General features: G+C 44.3%; 1 protein-coding gene across 2 annotated transcripts in view; it reads right to left on the bottom strand.

The window, feature by feature from the left end:
- Positions 1–7,991: 7,991 nt before the first annotated feature.
- The window catches only part of GFOD1 (Gfo/Idh/MocA-like oxidoreductase domain containing 1), a 95,171-nt gene continuing 80,551 nt past the window's right edge, over positions 7,992–22,611 (bottom strand). For both annotated transcript variants that reach the window (XM_084850306.1, XM_084850305.1), the window contains exon 2: positions 7,992–14,765. In XM_084850306.1, the coding sequence (XP_084706432.1) occupies positions 13,846–14,765 (920 nt within the window). In that variant the 3' untranslated portion in view covers positions 7,992–13,845. The remainder of the gene's footprint in view (positions 14,766–22,611) is intronic.

Here is a 22,611-nt window from a genome sequence, read left to right as displayed (position 1 = left end):
TACTTAATAGGTTTAGGTTCAAAACTGCTGTGTGTAATTTTATTAATTTAGGGCGCAATCCTATGGCCACTAGTCAGTGGCTAGATGGCAATAGGATGGGTCAGTTCCCTGAGAACTGAATCCACCCCCCAGATTGGCCCCGCGCTCTGCGTTTGTAAGAGCAGCAAAAATGGGGCATTCCTGGGGGTGGGGTGGGGAGGGCGGAAGTGCCTTTCCGACACTTCCTATTCGTCGTCCGGCCTCCCCCCCCGACTTCCCACGCCTAGACAGCTGAAATCGGCTGTCTAGCCACAAATGCAGGGTGGCTGAAGTGCGGAGGAGAAGGTCCCCCCCCCCCCGCGCGCTGTTCCTGCCCTGCATTGGATGAGCAGTTGCCTCCAAATTTGGAGGCGGCCGCCTATCCCGATAGGATTGCGCCTTTAATCAAAAGATTTGGCTCCAAACAAACACGTGGTCTCATTTTTACCCTAGGAAATAGAAGGAATTACTTCAGGTAGTAAATTAGGACATTAACAATTCAGACAGCTATCTTATCCAAAACAGTATCCACTTGATTTCTCTACTACTCTTGGCCTAGGGATAGTGAAAAAAGTGGTAACCTGAATTATAAAGAGGCTACTCACACTGTTTACTGCAGGGATCCCCAACCTTTTGGGGTCAGTGGGCATATCTGGAATTTCAAGAGGTTGCCGTTGCCATTCTTAAAATGCTGTTGCCATTCTTAAAATGGCTGCCATGGTTGGGGCATGGCCAGTCACAAACTACTCATTTCCTAGAAGGAAAACTAGTGAGACTATAGGAAAAGTAACATTGCGAAGAACCTTAGTACAAGGCAGAGGTAAGATCTGAGCTCCAAAACCCAAAACAACTCTTTTGAACCCAAATAAATTAGATGGTGCTAGAGAGCTGCACTTTGCTTTGCAGCATGCCAGCTTCCCAGTAATTAAAAAATAAATAAATCTTAAGAAATAAAGTAAAAATCAGGAAGGGCAGGGAACCTAGTGGGCGCTAAGAAAGGTGGCCACGGGCACACTGGTGCCCAATGGCACCACTTAGGAGACCCCTGTACTAGTGAGTATGTCCCATTGAACATTACTTCTGCAGTAGCGTATAGGACTGCACTGTAAGAATGCAAAGTTATGCACAATTACTTGTGAATAAGGCTCACCGAATAGGATGAGACTGGCTTCTGAGTAAACATGCATAAGCCCAGGATGCACGTCTCTACCTAAAGAAAGGACCCAGTGAATGGATACCTAGCCTTAAAATGATTGTTGCCTTTAAAAATACAACCAATCCTGCCACATTTTTGTTATGTATGTACAAAAGAAAAAATACTATGTTCCGTTGCGTAGCAGCCATATTTAAGTCTGCATTTGTGGCCTTCCCTGCGTTATGTTGCAGCAGCTTTACTCAGAGACAGTAGGTGGCAGACTTAGATCAACTTTTCTTCTTTTTAAGTGCACGTGTTTAGGAACCATCCTGTCAGTAGGTGGCAGTTGTTTCTATCTATGCATGTTATGGCCTCCTAGGAAATATGTTTTATTGGTGTTACAAAATTCATACGTCAGGATCCAATGAACTGCTTAGACATTCATAAGAGCTTGCACATATCCAATAGAAACGGGGCGGGCAGATAACTCAAGCGCCAAATCACAATCTGTTTTTGAAACTATCCTCATTTCCAGAATTGGTTTGGGAGAGGTATAATCAATAAGTAGAACTCCCCTTGGACACATAGAACTGGGTGCACAGTTGTTTGGATCTTGGTTGTAGCATTACCCAATACAACTTGCCATATGTTTACTTTAGGAGTTTCTGTCAGAGAAGCATCATTCTAGATATAAATGTTCTAAAAAGTTTCAATTCCTAGGTATCTTGTTCCAGACAATGTGATGGATCCAGGATCTGCCTTCTGTGGATGGAATGGCTACTCACAATTTTTGGGGATCCCCCCTTCCACCTGCACCATAGCTCAGCCCATTCAACAGGGTCCCCTAACCCTCTGTGGCATTTGTAGGTGCCTGCCGTGAGGAGGAGGTGGCAAGGAAGTCTGTTTCCACCAGCCCAGGTGCACTTGCCTAAATCTGGATTCAACCCACTGTAATATGAAGATAAAACCCAATCTGAACCATGTTAGTCAGAGTTACATCCCACTGAAATCAATGGGACTCACTTCTCATTAAACATGGTTAGGGCTGTGCTGTAAAAAATATTGCCGCTTCTTTTTTTCCTGGCAGAAACCTTGGACTTTTAACAGGCACAGTTTTCTCCGGCAATGTATCTGTCTATGTAAAGGCTGTGCATCTTGAATTTATGACCATCATGCAGTTCTTAAAAGCTCAGAACCTCTTTCAAGGGGGGGTGGGGGGTGGCAGCCCTATGTCTTAGCTTCCATTATCTTCCATACACATAAATAAATAACCTGTTATTATAATAATTTTATAGCCATATATTTTATTGTATGTTTCAGTTCTAGTCAGGTCTTTATAAAAATCCTGTACTAAGAGCAAGTACATATGTACGTATGTGTGCCTGCATGAATAGATATATATAGTAAAAGAAAGTGTGAGGCATGGCCTACTTTTTCATGCCCAATCCCTTTTGAAAAGGCACCATTTTCTGGCCAGTGTTCTCCTGCTTGTTAGCTCTTAATTAGTTAGCTGAGTCTAATTCCACAAAGTCCCTTGGAAGCTTTGTCCAAGATGAAATGCCCTTTCCTGTGTAGACTCAGGAAATTTGTGCTGTCCCACAGTCTAACTGAATTTTGTTATTGTTCGCTAAGGTCAGTTCACACTAAAACTCCTTTTTGCATTTCCTGGATCTACAATTCAGGTTTTTTTTAAAACCTTTATTTGATGAAATGTAACTAAAACATTAAGGGAGCAATCCTATGGCCACTAGACAGCAGCTAGACGGCCATAAGATATGCTGTTTTCTAGGAAGTTCCCAGTTCCCAGAAAACCTACCTCCCCTCACATCCACACTGCCTCAGAGGCAACATGGAGGAGCCCCATCCTCCGTCCTCACAAGAGGAGTGCAGAGCAGCTGAAAAGGGGCGGGGCTGGGGGCGTTCCGGGGCGAGTGCATCTGCCTGTACGACACAGCCTCCTCTCCCGCTCGGCCCTCCCGCAGCTAGACAGCTGAAAATGGCTGTCTAGCAGAAAAAGCAGGGCTGGATTGGCATGGAGGGAACAATCCCCCCCCCCCCGTTCTTCTCCTGCCTTGCTTTGGATAGGCGGTCACCTCCGAGTTCAGAGGCGGCTGCCTATCTAGATAGGATTGCACCCTAACTTGTATACAAGTAGCATGAAACCTGCTTTTAGTGTTGTGTGTAAAAACAAAACAAAAAACCCTAATATTAAATCGAATCATCTTAAAACACAAGACTTTAAGGCAGTACGTTTGGCAGGCCAAAGATTTAAAAAGTAACGGATATCATGGAAGAACGTGTTCTACAGAGTTCTCAAAACAGCATATATACTGTACTCTATGGGCTAAAATGGGGGGGGTATGGAAAATGGTTTTAATAATCATTCCCTCTTCCCAGAGAACTCTGGAAATTAGAGAGAGGATCCCTAACAAAGTTCTCAGCACTTCACCAAAATATAGTTCCCAGGCTTGGGATCAATGGAAGCTATGACAAGTTAAAGGCTAGAAAACCAATGTAAAGTTGGCACGTATAGTTTTATCACATGGGGAAATTGATAGGGGAAAACAATAGATACCATTTATTGAGTTCAACTATAGCAATCACTGCACCAGTCCCATATTTAAGATGTCTTTGCAATTCTGGATGTTTAAAGTCCGTTTTTTATTTACATTGTGTACACATCTTACAGCGAATTGTGTTTGCCTTTATTATGAACCTGAAAATTATATCAGGGCAGGGAAAAGCCCTGATCAAAACATACAGCTTCTACATTTACTCCCATTTACTCCCAGATTCTTTGTAAGGGCAATTGCAATCCTGAGCACAATTACTCAGGAAAGCCAATATTAGGAATGGGGAGACCCAGGTTTAAACCTCCACTCAGCCATAAGCTTCACTGTGTCCTTGGTCCAGTCACTCTCAACCTAACCTACATCACAGGGTTGTTGTGATAAGAGGGCAGGGAAACCATCTACACTGTTTTGCATTCCTTGGAAGGAAGACAGACTATACATTCTAATTAATTAAAACTCCACTGACATTTGAAAAAATGTAGGCATGCCATCTGGTTGCCACCATTTCACACATACACACACACACACACACACACACACACAGCCCTGGTAGTGCCCTCAGCCTTACCTTGTTTTCCATGGCTCAGCCTTCCTCAACTTGGTGCCTTCTGGATGTGTCAGGCTACAACTCCCATAATCTCACAGTGGTGGGAATTATGTGACTTGTAGTCCAACACATCTGAAGGGCACCAAGTTGAGGAAGGCTGCTATGACTGAGCAGGAAGGCTAGAAACACACCAACAGGAACAGGATCCCTTCTCTTACTGGGCACACTCAGGTCTCCCTCCCTGCAAGCTGGCTCCTAGAAAATGTCATTGGCTTCTAAGCTTTGCGAGTGTTTTTTAATTCCCAACACACATCCCATGCAGTTCATCTAAATGAGGGATACAGATTTGGGCCTCCAGGGTTCCCCAGAAGGCCATGCCCTCTTCCCCTGGCTTCACCCCCTTAGCCCCCAAAATAGTGCCATTCTTTTGGGGGATGGTTTCTAGGCTTTTACTCACTTTTCCCCCATTCTAAAAGGCCGAGTTGCTGGCAGTAAGAGCTGTAAACTAAAATATGCTGGTATTTTTGGTATGTTGGACCCTGCCCACCACTGGAATGGAGCTCCCAAGAGTTTCTCCGAAATGTAATTTGGTTCCCCACCCGACTTGACAGAGCCTCACCCCTTCACCATTTGCCAAACCAGCTGTGTTGCACCTACTGGGATTGTAAATAGCACACTCACTCTTGCAGGTATGTTTCTTCTTCCCTTCCCATTCTCGAACATCCTCCACATGTGTATGGCAGGCAGCAGGTCATGGAGCTAGAGCAGCCTTCCCAAGTTGGTGCCTTCCAGATGTGGAGGACACCAACTTGAGGAAGTCTGACCCAGATCTAGGCACAATGGAATGACTGCTGCCTCTCTTGCTGACAGCCCCAGTAATTGCAGCTGGTAGCAGGAGGAATCTCCACTATCTCAGCTACAGCTGGATACAGGCACTTGTAGAAGCATTTGGCAGCAGCGGCTTCCTCTTCCCCATATGAACAGCTTGATCTGCAGACATTAGCAGCTGGTGTTTATCTCCACACTGTGAGAAGATTCACCTGGCTTCTGCATATTATGCTGGTGTTAAAGGCCAGGATTTGTTTTCCTGCCTAGCTGGCAATCTTGTCAGCAACTGCTCAAATGTCTTTAGTAAAAATGTTAAAAAAAAGGAACCCCCCCCCATATTTTGATGCCTCTTATTTTAGGTCACTTGACATTCTTTCCCCCATTTTTCTATTGTGTCAATATTTACCTGCGTTATTACTTAATCTATATGATCATTGTATTATAACAGGCCTGATGCATCACCAGCACTTCTTTTCATGAAGTTTCCCCCAGGGCTCTATTGAGAGTTAATGAGCTCTTACCTCCAATATAAAGGCCGGCCTTGAATTAACGCAGAGGGGGATTAGATAGAAACATCTATCCTGCCTGTTGCAGAAAAAGCTGTAGTCGCCTTCTCCCCATCTGTCACAGCTGTTGGGAAAGGCCCTGGACTGAGCAAGCAGACAGAGCGGGAGCCAGTCCTGGGCCACACTGTCCAGCAGACATTGCGCGTGTGCTGCTGTGCTCACATAACGCATGTGCTGCTGCTGCATTGCAGCATTTGAGTGGGTCACAAGCAAGTGGCAGGCAGAGCTGTGAGGAAGTCGCATCCAGGCACTGGAGGACAGAGCTGTGTGCCACGCAGTCTGCCCATGTCCCCTAAGCCTGCTGCCTCCCAGGTGAGGTGGACGAGGACGCCCCATTGCCTGAGCCTGGCTTGTCTATAGAAGCAGGGAGGGGCTCTTTGGTCCTCAGGAAGCAAAATGGCTTGGGCCAGTCCTGCTTTCTGCTAAGCAGAGTAGGAAGCCATCATGTTTTACATGTGCTGGTTATTTAAAACGCAATAGTGCCCGAACATGCCAAAAAAGATCTGCAACCGGGGAATTGAACCAGTTGTCATACAGTGTGGCAGGTCCGTATAATCAAAGCTATGGTTTTCCCAGTAGTAATGTATGGCTGTGAGAGCTGGACTATAAGGAAGGCCGAGTGCCGAAGAATTGATGCTTTTGAACTGTGGTGCTGGAGAAGACTCTTACGAGTCCCGTGGACTGCAAGGAGGTCAAATCAGTCCATACTAAAGGAAATCAACCCTGACTGCTCATTGGAAGGACAGATCCGGAAGCTGAAGCTCAAATATTTTGTCCACCTAATGCGAAGAGAAAAGTCACTGGAAAAGACCCTGATGCTGGGAAAGATTGAAGGCAAAGGAGAAGGGGACGGCAGAGAATGAGATGGCTAGATAGCATCACCGATGCAAGGAATATGGACTTGAGCACACTCCAGGAGAGAGCGGAAGACAGGAGGGCCTGGCGTGCTGTGGTCCATGGGGTCACGAAGAGTCGGACATGACTTAACAACTGAACAGCAACAGTGGCAGGGATCAAATTCCAAAGGTGAAAGGAAAAGCTTACCTACTAATGAGATTTGGCAAACTACTCAGGTAGTAGTTTATGATCTTGGTAAAGGAGAAACAGTAAGGTTAGACTAAAGTATAATACAGCAAGGGGACCTCAGCATTTTTAAAATGTTGACTGGAGAATAGGAGGGAACCAAGTTGAGACCTGCAAAGAAATATCCAGTGTGCTCGTTTTAAAAAATAACACAAATTTGAAGGAAGGTGGTACCAGCAATCTGTTGATCATGTGGTTCCTGTTAAAGTGGCTGCCTATCCACTTGGGGGGGGGGGGCTTCCTAGAACTCCACAGAATTGATGGCAAACACAGTGCCAGACAGCTCTTAGACAGATTCCTAAGCGATCTCCTCCCTTTTCAAAAGTCAATGAAAGATCAGGCATTTCTAGTACTGATAAGGAACATTTAAGTGGATTGCCAGTTGTAGATGTACGGAGGATTGCAGATTGAAGGTTATTAAAAAAACCCTCTTCCAATTTGGTTGCCAGATCTCCAAAATAAGGGAAGTGGGGTCTGAAATAAGGGAATCTGAAAAAAAGGGAATTTGCACTCTATGGCAGTGTAAAATTAAGGGGCATCTGTTCTCTGATGTCCTGGAATAAATGGCAACTATTCGAAATAAAGCATACCTGGCAAAGCTAACTCCTAAATCAAGCAGTGGAAACCCTAGTTGGGTTCTGGATAAAAAAATATAACCAACAATGTCTTATATGCATTCTCAAGCTTGGCTTTAGTAAGCCTCCTGGATGGCACAAGCACAAGATCATGCCTTTGTACTCAGTTTTCAAGAGGTAATTAATGTGGTGAAGCCTCTCATGTATGTGAGTGTCCATGATGACGATGTGTATGATGGCCACTGTATCAGAATGGTAGGTCACAGACAACTTGCACTGGAACCAGTAATACTTTAAAAAGTCATGTGATAATGTTGCAGCATCAGTCACCACCTCAAAATGGTCATCTCTAGGATTCATCCATGATTCAATATCAGATCCTTATAGGGTTCTGTACCATAAAAGCAGATGAAGACTATTTGGAAAACAATGTCATATTTACAGCAGCAGCTCAGGCTGGGAAGGGGCGGGAAACCTTTTGTTCTTACCTCTGTATTCCCCCATTTCAAAAAGCCCCAACCATGAGAAGCAGGAATATTGGAATTCAGGTATGTCAAATCAGTCATGACAGATGTCAGGGGAAAAAAAGATATTTCACTGTAGGAAAACACACACACACACACACACACACACACTTGAAGGATGGCTGACAGCTGGAGTCCTATCTCCTTTTATGTTTTTATTGACCATTTAGGTTCTTTTTATTCCAACAATGCAAATATGTAAGAACAGCAGGAAACCATGTTTTAAGCAGCACATAGATGCTCATGGCCGACTATAACTACATTCCCCAAGCAATGGAAGAGTAATACATGAACATCATCCTTTCAGGAAACAGAAACAGAAGGACAGATGCATTTTGCTTCGGCCGAGAACTACAGAAGGCAGATTTCCATTAAAAGTAGCCAGGCTGTCAAAACACTAAAGACAATCACAGCGCTTGCTCTTTTCCTCTTGCTATAATTTAAACGCCGTTTCATTTTTCTATCTACAATACAGATATATAAAATATAGACTCTGTTTTTATCACACCTTTTTGTTTGATAAATAACTTTTTAAAATATCTACTGTACATAAAATGCCCATGCACTGACATTTTATATATATAGTTTGCTTTTTGTATCTCTGTCTCTCTCTCTCTATATATATATATATAAATGTTTGTAAAACGCAATAAATTTATATATATTAAATACAGCAATAAATGTACACTTGGATTTTTTAAGGTTAAAAAAAGAAAGACAAAGAAAAACAAGGCATCACTCAAGAACCAGATAAAGTAGGGAGTTGCAGTCAATCAAAGGTAGATGATGGTATAGTAATAATACACATAAGAGGATTTACAGAGCTAGGTACCATTTATATTCCTTTCGTTTTTTAATCATCTTTACTGCACCAGCCTTGCTGACGAACGTAACAGAACGGCAGGAAAACAAAGAGATGCCTAACTTGACTAGACCTGCCCAGAATGAAATTAAATGATAGGATGACACCAGTAGGCTTGACTGGGATGTTGTTGTTTTTAATGTGAAAACCCTATAAATGACACAGTAAATATATTAGTCATTCTTCAAGTGCTTTTCAGGCAGTGGCAGCTGGCATCGCAGCAACACAACATTACAGTCAAATCGTACAGAACAAATTCAAACTCCCCAGCAGTGTTTCAGTTCTCAGACTTCTTGAACTTGCTCCCACTCCTTCTGAATGTATTCTTTCCCCCATGATCTGCTACACCCAGTGCCATCCATATCTCTGGCTGTGACACGTGAGCACACAGAGATTTTGTGTACTGCTGTGTGCATCTTGCTGCTGGGCATGAAAATCTGTACATTGTAATGAAGGGATAGTAAAGGTAATTTTAATGGCAGTGCTGCCATCCTATCCCACTCTTTCCTCATTCTGTCCTACACTTACCTGCCCACTACTCAGGAAGTGGGCAGGCCCTGTGGGCCTAGGGGCAGAAGAGGTAACAGAGCTACATTGCTAATCAAGGTATTAATCCAAAGGAGATCTATTAATGATCCAGTGTTGCTCTAGTGGGACCCACCATTAGCACAAAAGGAAGATAGTTGTTCTTAAAGCAACTGGAAATTAGCCAAAATGCATATTTCCAGGACCGGGCAGGTTAGCAGAGCTCACAGAACTTTGCTCGGCTGATCTGTCCCACTCTGGGAACAAGTGTCTTGACTTGTTTCTGGGGTTCCTTTAGGAAGCATTAGCTTCCTTTTGAGTTGCTGCAACAGAATGAGCAGATGTGCAGCAGCACTATTCGATACTGCCCCAAGGATGCAAGGAAGTAATCAGGTAATATATTAACTAGCTGCACAGAAGACAAAGTGGGCTGGATACTTTTAAACTCTGGCACAAATCAAAAGAAAAGTTAAACAGATCCCACTGGAGTACATGCTCCATTAGATTTTTCTTTGGAAGCATCAGTGTAAGTTCAGTGATGGTATACACATCTTGGGCAGTATATTTTGTAGGTGTTTGGGCTGTAATTTGCCCAGGCTTTCTAGTATATCATCTAGCTACTTTTAACTGGTGGCTGTGATGGATTTTTCTGTTTCTACTACTTTGACTGGTTTTATTGTTTGTTGAATTTAATGTTTATGTATTATGGTTTTCACCTTGTGCCTATTACTATTTGTTTGTTGACTGCCCAAGGAGCTTTTTTTTAACTGAAAGGTAGCATATAAGACTAAAAGGACGCAATCCTACAGGGATAGTAATAGAATCATATCATAGAATAGTAGGGTTGGAAGGGGCCTATAAGACCATCGAGTCCAACCCCTCCCCCCGAACTCGATCAATTATCCAATGCAGGGTGGGCGGAGTGTGGAGGGGATCTTCTCCTCCATGCTCCAGCCACCCTGCATTTGTGGCTAGATGGCCAATTTTGGCTGTCTAGCCAGGGTGCCTCAGAGCAGGGTGGGGAGGCCAGATGGCACCTAGGAAGAGTCGTAACAGCACTTCCACCATCCCCTCCCTGCTCCCAGGAATGCCCCGTTTTCGGCCACTCTGCACTGCTCTTACGAGCATGGAGTGGCCAAAACGTGCCACCTACAAAGCGGCAGGGGAGGGGCTGGGGAGTCGGGTTTCTGGGAACGGACCTTGGAACACTAGCTCTGAGATTGGTTCCCAGAAAATGAAAAATCCTATGGCCATCTAGACACTGTCTGGCGGCCACAGGATCGCACCTTAAGTGAATAAATAAATAATTTAAAATATTGCATAATTTGAAAATAAAATCAATTGATTCTAAATGCTGTTTCTTTTTGAATTAACGGAGTTATTTTTTATTCAAGGGATTCTTGCTACACATGTAATGGTCATAAAACGAACAACATAAAAACACCACCAACCAACTTGGATGTTGTTAACTACTGAGTTATCTGTGTAGAAAGAGGCTTTCTTGTATCACACAGTTACTGCCACTAAAGGCCTTCTCATTCTGTTGAAAGGGAAGAGCACCTCTGATTGTTCAACTTCTGCTTAGCTGTAAGCTTTTTGTCTTATTGTTAAACAGGGGACAGGGATGAGAGCTGCACAATGCTATATAGTCTCTATACTTGTGCAGGCCCCTCTTTTGAAAGGCACTGTAGCTATGCAGAGGCATGGTCTCTACCTACGCAGGTGGAATGCTGCCAATGAAATACAGCCACAAGGGAGATACCTAAGCTGTAGAGTTATAACACTACTTAGCACTGTGCCTTTAAAGCTCCATCCTGCAGGAGAGGTAATTCATGATGTCCTGGGACACCTTGAGGATAGCAGATTGTTTCTTGAATTCCCTAACATCGAGCTAAATAAGCCAAAGTTCAAGCACATATCACCCAAATAACCTTGCGTTGGTCTACCCAGAGGCAGAGCCATCCTCTCTTCACTTTGTTTTATATCTCAGCAGATGCATGAATTGACTGCAGTTAACTTGAGCATTGCTGAATAGGGTGCAACAGGATTTTAGCAGTTTTCAATGTTCCCCATCTAATTCTATCCAAACAGGGCTCAATCCAATTCTTGAAATTGGTCTAGCTCTTTCTGTTCTGTATTCAGGGTGCTGAATTAAGCCCCTTCATCAAAGTATTTGTTTGGCCCTTAATAAACCTTCCATAGTTCTCTATGCATTTGGCCTTAGACCAGATTTTGTTAATATCCAGTGAAGATCAATGATGACTGACACAACACAGGGTTTAAAGGCAGGTCTACATTATAAAGCCAGTTTAACTCTCATGGTTATTACTCCCAAGGAATCCTGGGAACAGTGGTTTTGTGAGGATGCTAGGAATCTCTTGTGAGAATTGTCAGCAACCTTACAAAATGGCAGCTCCTAGTAGAGTTGCCAAGTGGCAACCCAGAGAACCCTCCTGTCTCTTTAAGAGCCCCCTGCTTAACAGAGGCCTATTTGTTCTAGTAGGTAGGTGTGGCAATGGGACAGTGTGTGTGTGTGTGTGTGTCCGTGTCCAGGAGTGGGTGGCAGTGGAGGCTGGTGGCTCCAGTGTCAGTGGGATGGTGCTCCGGATTTCAGGCAGAACCAGACTGAACTCCAAAGGAGCTATCCGAGGTGCTGACTGAAACCCGGCATGGATTCGCCGCCCCGCTAACATCGGTGCCACCAACCTCTACTGGTGGGTGGGGATGGCAGGAAAGCTTCCTCCTTCTCAGCCACAGGGCTGTCAAAAAGACAAGAAAGTTCTCTGGGTTGTGACCTGGCAATACTATTTCTAAGGGCAAAACTATGGCAATGAATATGGCTTAACCACAGCCTAGGGCATCCTCTCCCAACCTGGTCCCATCTAGATGTATTGGATTACACCTCTCATCATCTCCATGTGGCCATGCTGGCTGGGGATGATAAAAAGTTGTAGTCCAACCCATCCGGAGAGTGCCAGGTTAGGGAAGGCTGATTTAGGCTGCAGGCTGCCATGCCCCATCTTCAACAGCTACTTGGCTGTGTTTTCCTTCTAGCAAACTCCCTCAACTTTTGCTTTAAGCAAATATACATCAACTGTTGCAGTATAAATCTCAATCCTCTTGCACCAGAGGAAAATTTGCAGTTCCACGTAACATCCCTTGTACTGTCACAAGCTTCTTTTGACAAGAGAGAGGAAACCTTTCTTTTAAGTGCTCAGTGAACTTTTCAATTTGATGTGACCTCTCACATAGGAGGATGCATGAGAATAATCTCAGAAGGGTCAGCAGCAGAACTCCTAAGCCCTCCTCTTGCCATTAGGAAACACAGAGGGATACTACAATGGTATTACAAAACTGCCGCATGAGACTCTTGTGATGAAATAACCACAAAGGTCTCCTCCATTACAAGAGGGGGCTGTTAATCTCAGACACACAAAAAGTATCATTCACCACATTTAGCCTTTGACTAAACCAGACTTTGTTTTGTACAATTTCTGCCTAAAACATGTTCAGTTTGCTTGAAACCTATGCTTTGTTGAATCTTGTTCTAATTGGGACTCTAAAAACAAACCCCTAAATCAGAAACAACAAAGAGTCGCGTGGCACCTTAAAAACTAACAAATGTAAAGTAGCATACGTTTTTATAGACTAGATCCACTTTCTCAGATGGACTACTTCATGCTCCTAACAAAGTAAGCTCCGGTCCATGAAAACTGATGCCACATTAAACTTGTTAATCTTTAAAGGCATCACAAGATTCATCGTTGGTGTTGCTATGGCAGATTAACATGGCTAGGCCTCTGGAATTTACCAACCATCTTAGAACATCAGAAGACTGGGTGGTCACACTGCAGACAGTTTTTGCACATTCCTGATCTCTCCACAGCTCTTTGTGCTTAGTATTGAAGCCAAGCATGAATGTCTGGAATCCTAACTAAAACATACTGCTATTTTGGAGCATCTTGTATTTTAAATACCTGTTTCTATTTATGATACCTTGAAAGAAAGAAAAAGTCCAAAGACAACATATGCCATTCATATTGACTATGAAAACCAAGCTGCCCATTTTTTTCCTGGTCACATGACATATCCATGCCAAGTGTTCTTATTTTGCCTATTAAGTGATGCAGGTGCAATGGGTTACTGAATATAACAGGAATAGAATAGCATGCTTTTCTCAGCAGGCCTACTAGGAAGTGTTCATGTCAGAAGCCACCAGCAATTTGGTTTGCAACAAGGGCCTTCCTGACACGTCATCTTTGCAGCCTGCTGGTTGGTGAGTAATGTCCAAATGGACCTTCCTGAATCCTTTTTTCACAGTAAATGTAGCTGAATCACCTATGCACCTGCAGGTTGTAAATGGATTCTGTTTTACCTTCCTATAATTTTTTTGTAAACAGTTAATGCAAGGGTCTTGAACAGCAATCTGTCACATGCATTTCAAATACATCTAATATTTCAAGCACCAACTAGGCAACGTGGTTTAAACAGCAGGGATTTATTCCCTATATTGTCTTCCTTGTCCAAGGCCTGACATGCATGCCATCTATTCTGTTAGGAAATAATTGCCTTGATTCATGTTTTTTTTCCCCAAGTTGTGACAAAAAACCTAGCAGTACAGAGACATTCTACTCCTGCGCATGGCTTCACTGATCAAGTATGCAGGGCTTAGTTCTGGTTCCTCGGTCATAATCACAACGTTCTGCCATTCACCCAGCTGGTTTGATTTTTTAATGGTGTCCACCACACACAAAGCATAGAGGCAGTCGTCAAAAGTTGCAGCCATTGTGAGCGGCCGTCCATCCCAGGTTCGTCTGTCATCCTGGTCTTCAAATGCCTCCCTGACGGCCTGTACCATCTTTATTGTTCCCCTTAGGTATGGGGCTGGAATGTCACTGAAGGCCTTCTCAGGTAACAAGGCATTGCTGACCAGTGTGGAATCCTTCAAAAGGAGGTCCTTTTGTGGCGAGTTATTACTCTGTCCATACAAATCAGTGCCTACTACAAGCAGCCGCCCACTGGAACCTATGACAACAATATCTTGTTTAAATTCCCCGGGGACATTGAAGTTGAGAGTAACAGTGCAACACACCCCACCTTCCAAGACCATCTGAAATGTACAAAAGTCGTCACTTGTGATTTGGCGTATGCCCTTGATGTGGTCTGTCTGTTTCACAAAGGTCTTCAGCAGTCCGTGTACTTTCACAGCCTTCTGGCTGGTAAGAAAGGTCAAAAGGTCAATGATGTAGGTTCCAACAGAGTGCAAACCTCCACCTCCCATCAAGTCATCGCAGCTCCAGTTGTACTTCTTCCCCAGCAGGCTCCCACTGTGAACCTGTACCTCACACACAAGCAGTTCTCCGACGTAGCCCTCTTGGATCAACTGCTTCATCTTCACAAAGGCGGGCAAGAAACGTAGAACATTACCCATGATGCTCATGAGCTTGGGATAATAGTGGGCGGCAGTCATCATCCTAAAGGCATCCAGTGGAGTGGCGGTCCTGTCGCAAATGACATTCTTCCCAATCCCTGCCAGATATCAAAAAGAAAGAGAAAGAGTGTATCAGACAAAGATATCTCATGGGCCAAGGTACCAGTCTAGTAATTCAAAAAGGCTGCTAAAAGAAGGACCCATTCGAAAAATAATTTACAGAGGGTACCATACACCCACAATCCTTGTTTTTGCCAGGCATGCCTTCTTTTGGAAAATGCAATTGAGATATTCCCTTCTTATCCCATTGACACAGAAGGTGACATGAGCTGAATTCAACAGTTTCTGATCATCACCAAATGAGAATAGCTGAACTTCTTGGTGCACAGGAAAATATAATCTCACTCTGAAAAAGGGAGACTGTGAAACTCATGTCACTGTAAGGCCAGAACCCATTCCTCTGTCCCAAACTTTCATTTGGAATAGAGACAAGAGAAACATCTTTTATTAGTGCTTGCAACTCTTACTGATTTTGTATCCTCTTCTAATATAAGCATATTTATTCCATAGTCATTCATCTGTACCATTTATAAAGGGACTCTGGTTCCATCTGAACTCAGAAGAGTTCTGTCCACATATGTACCTATTGGGCCCAGATGTTTATTATCCCCTGCAACAGCACTAAAAGATAGATTATAGCCTTTAAAAGATGAAGAGACTGTTCTGGACCTTGGGCTTCCTGTGGACAGTGATGTCATCTCAGGCAAAATAAGCTGGTTATTATCTCAGGAGTAATAATTTAGCTCCTTATATGTACACTGCATATCCAGTGAATTCTCCATACTTCCAGGGCTTCATTACTGCAGTAGCCCATGTTCCTCAAAGAGGTTCCTGAACATATACTTACTACATCTTTGAGACACAGAAAAATATTAACTCCTACTATTTACATATACTTTCTAAACACCTTTTGTAATATTCCATATAGCCACAGGGCTATCATCTCCCAAAGCAGGCATAATTAAAGCAAGCGAGTCAGTTCAGGAGGTGTATAGCCTCTTGAAGCCTCAACAGAGCAATTCAGTACTTATAGTTCAGCATGTGCTTTGCTATCTCAATAAGGTTTACCGCATGTCTTATTTTCAGGTAGGGGTGGGGAACCTGTGGTCCCCCAGATATTGCTGGACTACAACTCCCATCATCCCTGACCACTGGCCTGGATGCATGCAAGCTGGAGAGGGTTCAGAGGAGGGCACGAAAGGTGATCAGGGGACTGGAAACAAAGCCCTATGAAGAGAGAGTGAAAGAACTGGGCATGTTGAGCCTTGAGAAGAGAAGACTAAGGGAAGATATGATAGTGCTCTTCAAGTACTTGAAAGGCTGTCACAGAGAGGAAGGCCAGGATCTCTTCTTGATCATCCCAGAGTGCAGGACACAGAATAATGGGCCCAAGTTACAGGAAGCCAGATTCTGGCTGAACATCAGGAAAAACTTCCTGACTGTTAGAGCAATACAACAATGGAACCAATTGCTTAGGGAGGTAGTGGGCTCTCCCACACTGGAGGCATTCAAGACGAGGCTGGACAGCCATCTGTCAGGGATGCTCTGACTTGGATTCCTGCACTGAGCAGGCAGTTGGACTCGATGCTCTTGTAGGCCCCTTCCAACCCTACTATTCTATGATTCCCTGAAGTGCAGTCAGAGCACAGTGTTAGTTATGTGTATTCAGTTGTGATTCAGTAGAAGGAAGCAGAAGAAACGTAACAAGCCTGCTCAGCCCCCTGCATGATCTGACCATGAATCCTAGAACTTGCCCCCAGGATCTTCTCCAATAAGGTGGGGTTCTGGGGCAGACGTGAGAGGATTCCTCAGCGGAAAAGACTGCTGGGGGAAAAGATTCCCTGATGGTAGGATGGCTGAAAACTGAGCTACAGATCATAAGAGACATTGCATATTTTAGAATACTTCCTGCTCTACAGAACAAGCCTCCCTGATTCTTAATATTTTGATCTGACAACCATAGGCATGTTTATCTTCTATTGAACTTCTTCCTCAAATGTTCAGATTGCCTGTGAAGTAGTGCCTCTGAACCTTTGTCACTGAAAACCAACCATCTCCTACTGTGTCTATTTGATTAACCTAAAATTAGGGTTGTTTGACTTCACAGAGTGAATTCATGGAGCTGACCTACATTCCTTTAATAGGTAACGCTGCAGCTGTACCTTCAGCTGCAGAACTATTCAGTGTAAATCTGTGATTTATTTAACAAGCCTTTGCCAATGGAATACATCTTTTCTCTCTAAAGTTGGCAAACAGCTAGAAATGCAGAAATGCATCTTTTATATAACAGGCAACACATTTCCCTAAGCCCAAAAGGCACATACCAAAATATTGATATGGTTGAGGAGTAGAAGACACAACAGTCATGGGCACCACTTTCCCCTCTCAAAATCTCCTCCTGTGGCCTCTGCCACTTTTCCCTCTGTATTCATTTATTTATTACATTTATATCCCGCCTTTTTTCCTCTTTGAGGAACCAAGGTGGTGTACATAATCCTCATCCTCTCCATTTTAGCCTCACAAGAGCCCTGTGAGGTAGGTTGGGCTGAGAGTCTGTGACTGGCCCAGAGTCACCCAGTGAGCTTCCATGGCCGAGTGGGGAGTAGAACCCAGATCTCCTGGCTCCCAGTCCAACACTCTAGCCACTACACCACACTGGCTCTCCACAGAAGCCTGAACGCTCCTAGTTAATCTCTACCAGTCTCTGCCATACTAACTCTTAAGCCTAATTTGCATATAATGAGACACCACTGTGGGTGAATGTCCCTGGGGGCTTTTCACTGCAGTGGAGGCCGCCACTTTGAATATTCATGCCATGGCAGGTGAGCGCCATAGTTTATTGTTAAGTGTGAACCCAGAGAGGGTGGATTGTTAGGGTGGTTGACAAGCCACCCAGAACCCATGGGTGTTTGGGGGTTGCAAGGGCTTATTAACCACCCCAACCACCCACGTTCACTGGGTTCACACGGCAAGCTATAACGTGCCCACGCCACAGCTCAAATATTCAATATGTGAATATTGATCTGTGAGGGTTGAGTGCACTCGCTACAGAGATAAATTATCTCTGCATGTGCTCAGAACACTTATTTATTATCAGAGCTGACTCCAGCCATTACATAGGAAGCTGCCTTATACCTAGGGTGGCCATTTCCACATCACCAAAACAAAGAATAAATGCATCACCCCCTGCCCAAAAAAGAGAGGGCGTAGATTTGCATAAAATTTGCATATGCTAATTTATATGTATAGATGCAATTTTAGACATAATTACTACGATTTAAGTAGAAATAAAATACACCTCACCATAGTGGGAAAGACTGTGAGCTGTGTGCCTGCTTAGTCCGCTGTCCAGGTGCTAATGGTTGGTGGGCAACTTCAAGGCCTTTTATGGTTCTTTAATGTGGACTTGGCCAGGAGGGGCCTTCAAAAAGATCCTGCCTTCAAACAGAGGACAGTCAGTGCAGGCTGGTTGCTCTGATTTCGGTGGGGCTGTGGATCCATTCTGGGTTTCAGTCAGAAGCAGCCAGAATGCTAAAGGAGCTACCCAAGGTGCTGGACCTGATCCCCAGAATAGGTTCAGCACCTTGGGTAGCTCCTTTAGCACTCTGGCTGGTTCTGACTGAACCCCAGAATGGATTCACAGCCCCACTGAAATTAGAACCACCAGCCTCCGCTGAGGACAGTTCTCTCACGGCCTTTCAAATAGTGTATTGTCCTCTGTAAAGGTGGACACATGGCCTCCCTATGTATGCCAGATCCATCTATGCCCAACGACTGTCCTCTGTGACTGACTGCAGCTCTCCAGGGTCTTAGGCAGAGGTCCTTCCCATTACCTGATCTGTTTTTTAACTGGAGATGCCAGGGACTGAACCTGGGAATTTCTGCTAAGCATGTACCGCAACTGAGCCATGGTCCCTCAAAAAGGTTCTACATCTAACACTTAGCTCTGCAGGCTCTGGCTCCTTTTCTTCCAAGAACTCTGTTGTCCTGTACTGTGGCTGGGAGAAAGAATAGAGGGGATGAGAGATCAAGTCTATATTGTGCCTCTGCAGCACCCGCATATGGACTCACATATGCAGCAGATGCTGCTTTTAATTCTATTCCTTTTACTTCCACGAATTGCTCAAGAATCTCCACTGGGTTGGCCCAAGAGCCTCATTTGGGCCACTTATCATGTGCTGTGAGAATTTAAGTAGGTAAGATCCTACAAAATAAGGTTTTAACTATTGCAAAGGCATATAAGCCATTGCTGGTGGAAGAATAGAAGTGACCGAATGAAATCTTCATTTATTTGACAATGAGAAGTCCCCATCAGGCATACATTATTTTGCAGTTGCAACTCACATTCAGTTCTAATGAGCTGCTAGAGGGCTGTTGCCAACCACTCCTGCTGGAGTTCTCTAAACTGGAACCCCAGAATTTCAGTCCTGTATACCAGAACCAGCAAAATCTCATCAATTTCTCTTAAAAGCCACTGACTCTTGGGTTTAAAGGCGCCAGGTTCTTTGTTACAAGGCTTAAAATACACTGCAAGTGTAGTTTCAAAGTGATGGTGCAGAGACCAGCAGTTGAAAGGAACTGGAGGAATAAGCAAGAGACTCATGCCATTAGATGTACCGCCTCAACTTGTAAGCATAGGGAGTGACTCTCTGGACTGCATTTTTAGGGAACCTATTCCAGCATTTCAAGGGAGCTGAGCTGCACCACCCATTAGCGTGTGCCTACGCAGAGCGAGTCACAGCAGAAGCTCCAGCCCCACTCATTATGTTTGTGCAATGTACATATATTTAGGAAGTTTGACTGTAATTCTGACAGTACTTGCATAGTTTCATGTGCTTCAGCTTGCAGATGGCAGTGGACTGAAATGTGCATAACTGAATGCCACGTGTACACACACACACACACACACACACACAAGTTCCAGCCTTCAGGGTTGTTGCTTATGTAGCCCAAACAGGGAAAACCCCAAGGTGTTCAGACATACCTGGCCCCCATCTTTTGGAGAACCCCCCCCCCCGAGAGGGAAAAACACCCACCCAACTTCTGAAAGAGGACTGAGCATGCTCAGTGGGTATGTTTGCAGGGTGTGGGGAGAGACAGAAAACGAGGTGTGGGAAAATGGAATGGCAGAAACTGAACAGCAGTGCTCCACACTGCAATATTTTGTCACAGGTCCCACTTGCGTGAAACTGTTCTATACTGAGGGCCAAACTAGATGTGACCTTAAATGAGCTTTTGCATTTAACAAGCAAGTTTTGAAAATGCTAGGGAAAATGCTATGGTAGTTGTGGAGAAGGAAGTTAACTCTGTCCTCCTCTGCTGTAGTCTTTAGGAAAATTCCCTATCTGAAGCTGGTATTTACATTGGGAGGAAATTCCCCATTGGCGCCTAGTTTTTCACTGCTATTTTAGACTGTGTCTCAACTATTGAAAATCAGCACTGGCTTTTATGCACTGTCTGTGAGTCTTGTGGCTGTCAAGTACACTGAATCAGAGAACGTGACATGGGGAAAACCCATCTAGAGAAAAAACCAATATGCTGTCTCCTATAAATCTCCTAACTCCTGTATCCTCCAGACAAGCAGGCTGTAATCTGGTGGTAAATGGGGATCATAATCTTTACATGGGAGGAACATTAGATTAGTGTGCCACGTAATCAATAAACACATTTCGCTGGATACATTTGTATTGCATCTGCATGTTTCCAGAAATGCTAGGCAATTAGATCTCTCCATTAGAGAGGCAAAAAAAGTGACACAACAGCTGGATCATTATTCAGAAACAATACCAAGCTACAACTTGGCCGTTCACAATATGATACAATGATAAGCAAACAACCCAGCAAATCCTGCACCCGCTATATTTTCTTTTTAGTTTTCTCTTTTATAAACAGTCTTTGCAGCCATCTGTTCAGGCTTGCACAGGCCTGTAGCCATCTTAAAAATTCAGGGGGGGGGGAGTAGGGGGGCAGTTCATCTGGTTTGCAGGCCTTTTACAGACAAATTTGTAAACTGTTTTTTAATTACTTGTTTGTAAAAAATTTTTAGGGAGGGAGAAAATTTAGGGGGGCATCCCCCCTAACCGCCCCCCCCCCCAGCCATGGGCCCGGCACTGCAGCTTTGTCATGCCTCAGTTACGTGATAATCTGCCAAGTGGCTAGCTTGCTTTTCTGGCAAAAGGACCATAGTTCGGGCACTCTGATTTCATAAACATTTGGGATTATGTAATTGGGAACAATGATGGCTTTATTTTTATAGGGAAGACATGGTGGTGACTTGCTCTTTTTCCCTAACTGAACAAGCTATTGTTGATGACCTGAGTGTAAAGGCACTGATACACCCAGGGAGCTGGCCAAAGTGCACAAGCAACCCCATCAGTCACATGGTGCACCACTGAAGTGCCACATAATCCCAGTGCAGATTACATCCACTCTGGTGTCCACTCTGGCTCAGTGTCCACTCTGGCTCTTCAAGGGAATCTCGGTTATACCTCTTGGATTACACAGCTCAGCCACTTGGGCAGTATGTCCTGGGGCTGCATTGTATACATGAGACTAAAAAGTGCCTTGTTGCACTCCGGATTATCAACAATGCTACATCTGAATAATTCCCAAACACTGGCTGGGTTCACACAGCATGACAGCCCACACTCAAGGTTGAGTATAGGTTGAGTTTGGGTTGTCATTGAACTGTAGGTTGCTGTTGAAACGTGAGTTGTGTTGTGTGAACCCAGACATGCTACCAAACATGGTTTGTTAACCATGGGCAGCCCACAAAAAGAACCCATGGCCTGTTGGTTTGTGAACTGTGGGTTGTTCATGGTTAACAAACCATGGTTTGTTAGCAGGGCTGGGTTCACACAACAACCCACATTTTAGTTATTTTCAGTCATTTGTGGCCAAAGGGGGGGGGGGAATTATAGGGCTTCTCTTCCTGGACACCTGGAGGCTATTGCTACTCATCACAAGTGACCAGGCAACTGGCTATACTTATACACATGCTTTATAATTGTTTTTTTAAGCTCACACCTTACTGGCCTAACATCAGTGTAAGATGTTCATAAGCCTCAAGAACAGGGGTGGGGAACCTCTTTCAGCCTCAAGAACTGGGGAGGGCCTGTAGCTTAGTGGTAGAGCACCTGCTTTGCATGCAGAAAGCCTCAGGTTCAATCCCTGGTGCCTCCAGGTAGGGTCTGAAACCCTGGAGAGCCACAGCCAGTCAGTGCTGACACTACTAGACTAGATGGACCAATGGTCTGAGTCAGTATAAGGCAGCTTCCTACGTTCCTATGAATTCAATTTTGGAGAAGCTCTCAGGGGTCACATTCCACTAGTGGGTCAAAATTCCAAAAATGCCAGCATATTTCAACTTAAAGTTCTTCCTGCCAGTAATGAAGCCTTAGGATCATTTTAGAATGGGTAAAATACTTGCAAAAGCTGGAAAGCCACCAAATGATAGGTGGTCAGGTGAAAGGAAGCACTGCCAGGGAAAAGGGGCATGGACTTCTGGGGAATCCTACAGGGCCAGACTGGGACCCCAAGAGGGCCAGATTTGGCCCATGGGCCTGAGGTTCCCCCCTCTGCTCAAGAAGGTTCCAAAGATGAGCTCTGAACAAACATAACCAGAATTGTTTTGTAAACCACTTGGGTTTATGAATAGGATACTATGGGAGGCGGCACCTTGTACTGCCACCTGGAATGTTAAAGATTTGAGACCAAAACACCCAGGCAGGACTCTGGCCTGGCATCACATGGCAACCAATACAGGTATGGTGTAGCACACTTTTATGAGAGAGAAGGATGCAGCGGGACAAGGTGTCCTACTTTAGTACAGCATGTCACAAAAACATACATGTAAGAGACATTGGTGAACACAACGTGTTGAAT

Source organism: Heloderma suspectum, chromosome 4, assembly GCF_057233095.1.
Source record: "Heloderma suspectum isolate Gila_16-S chromosome 4, 16-S_ref, whole genome shotgun sequence".
Lineage (NCBI taxonomy): Eukaryota > Metazoa > Chordata > Lepidosauria > Squamata > Helodermatidae > Heloderma > Heloderma suspectum.
Note: the sequence above shows the minus strand (reverse complement) of the source record. Positions and strands in the feature narration are given on the sequence as shown.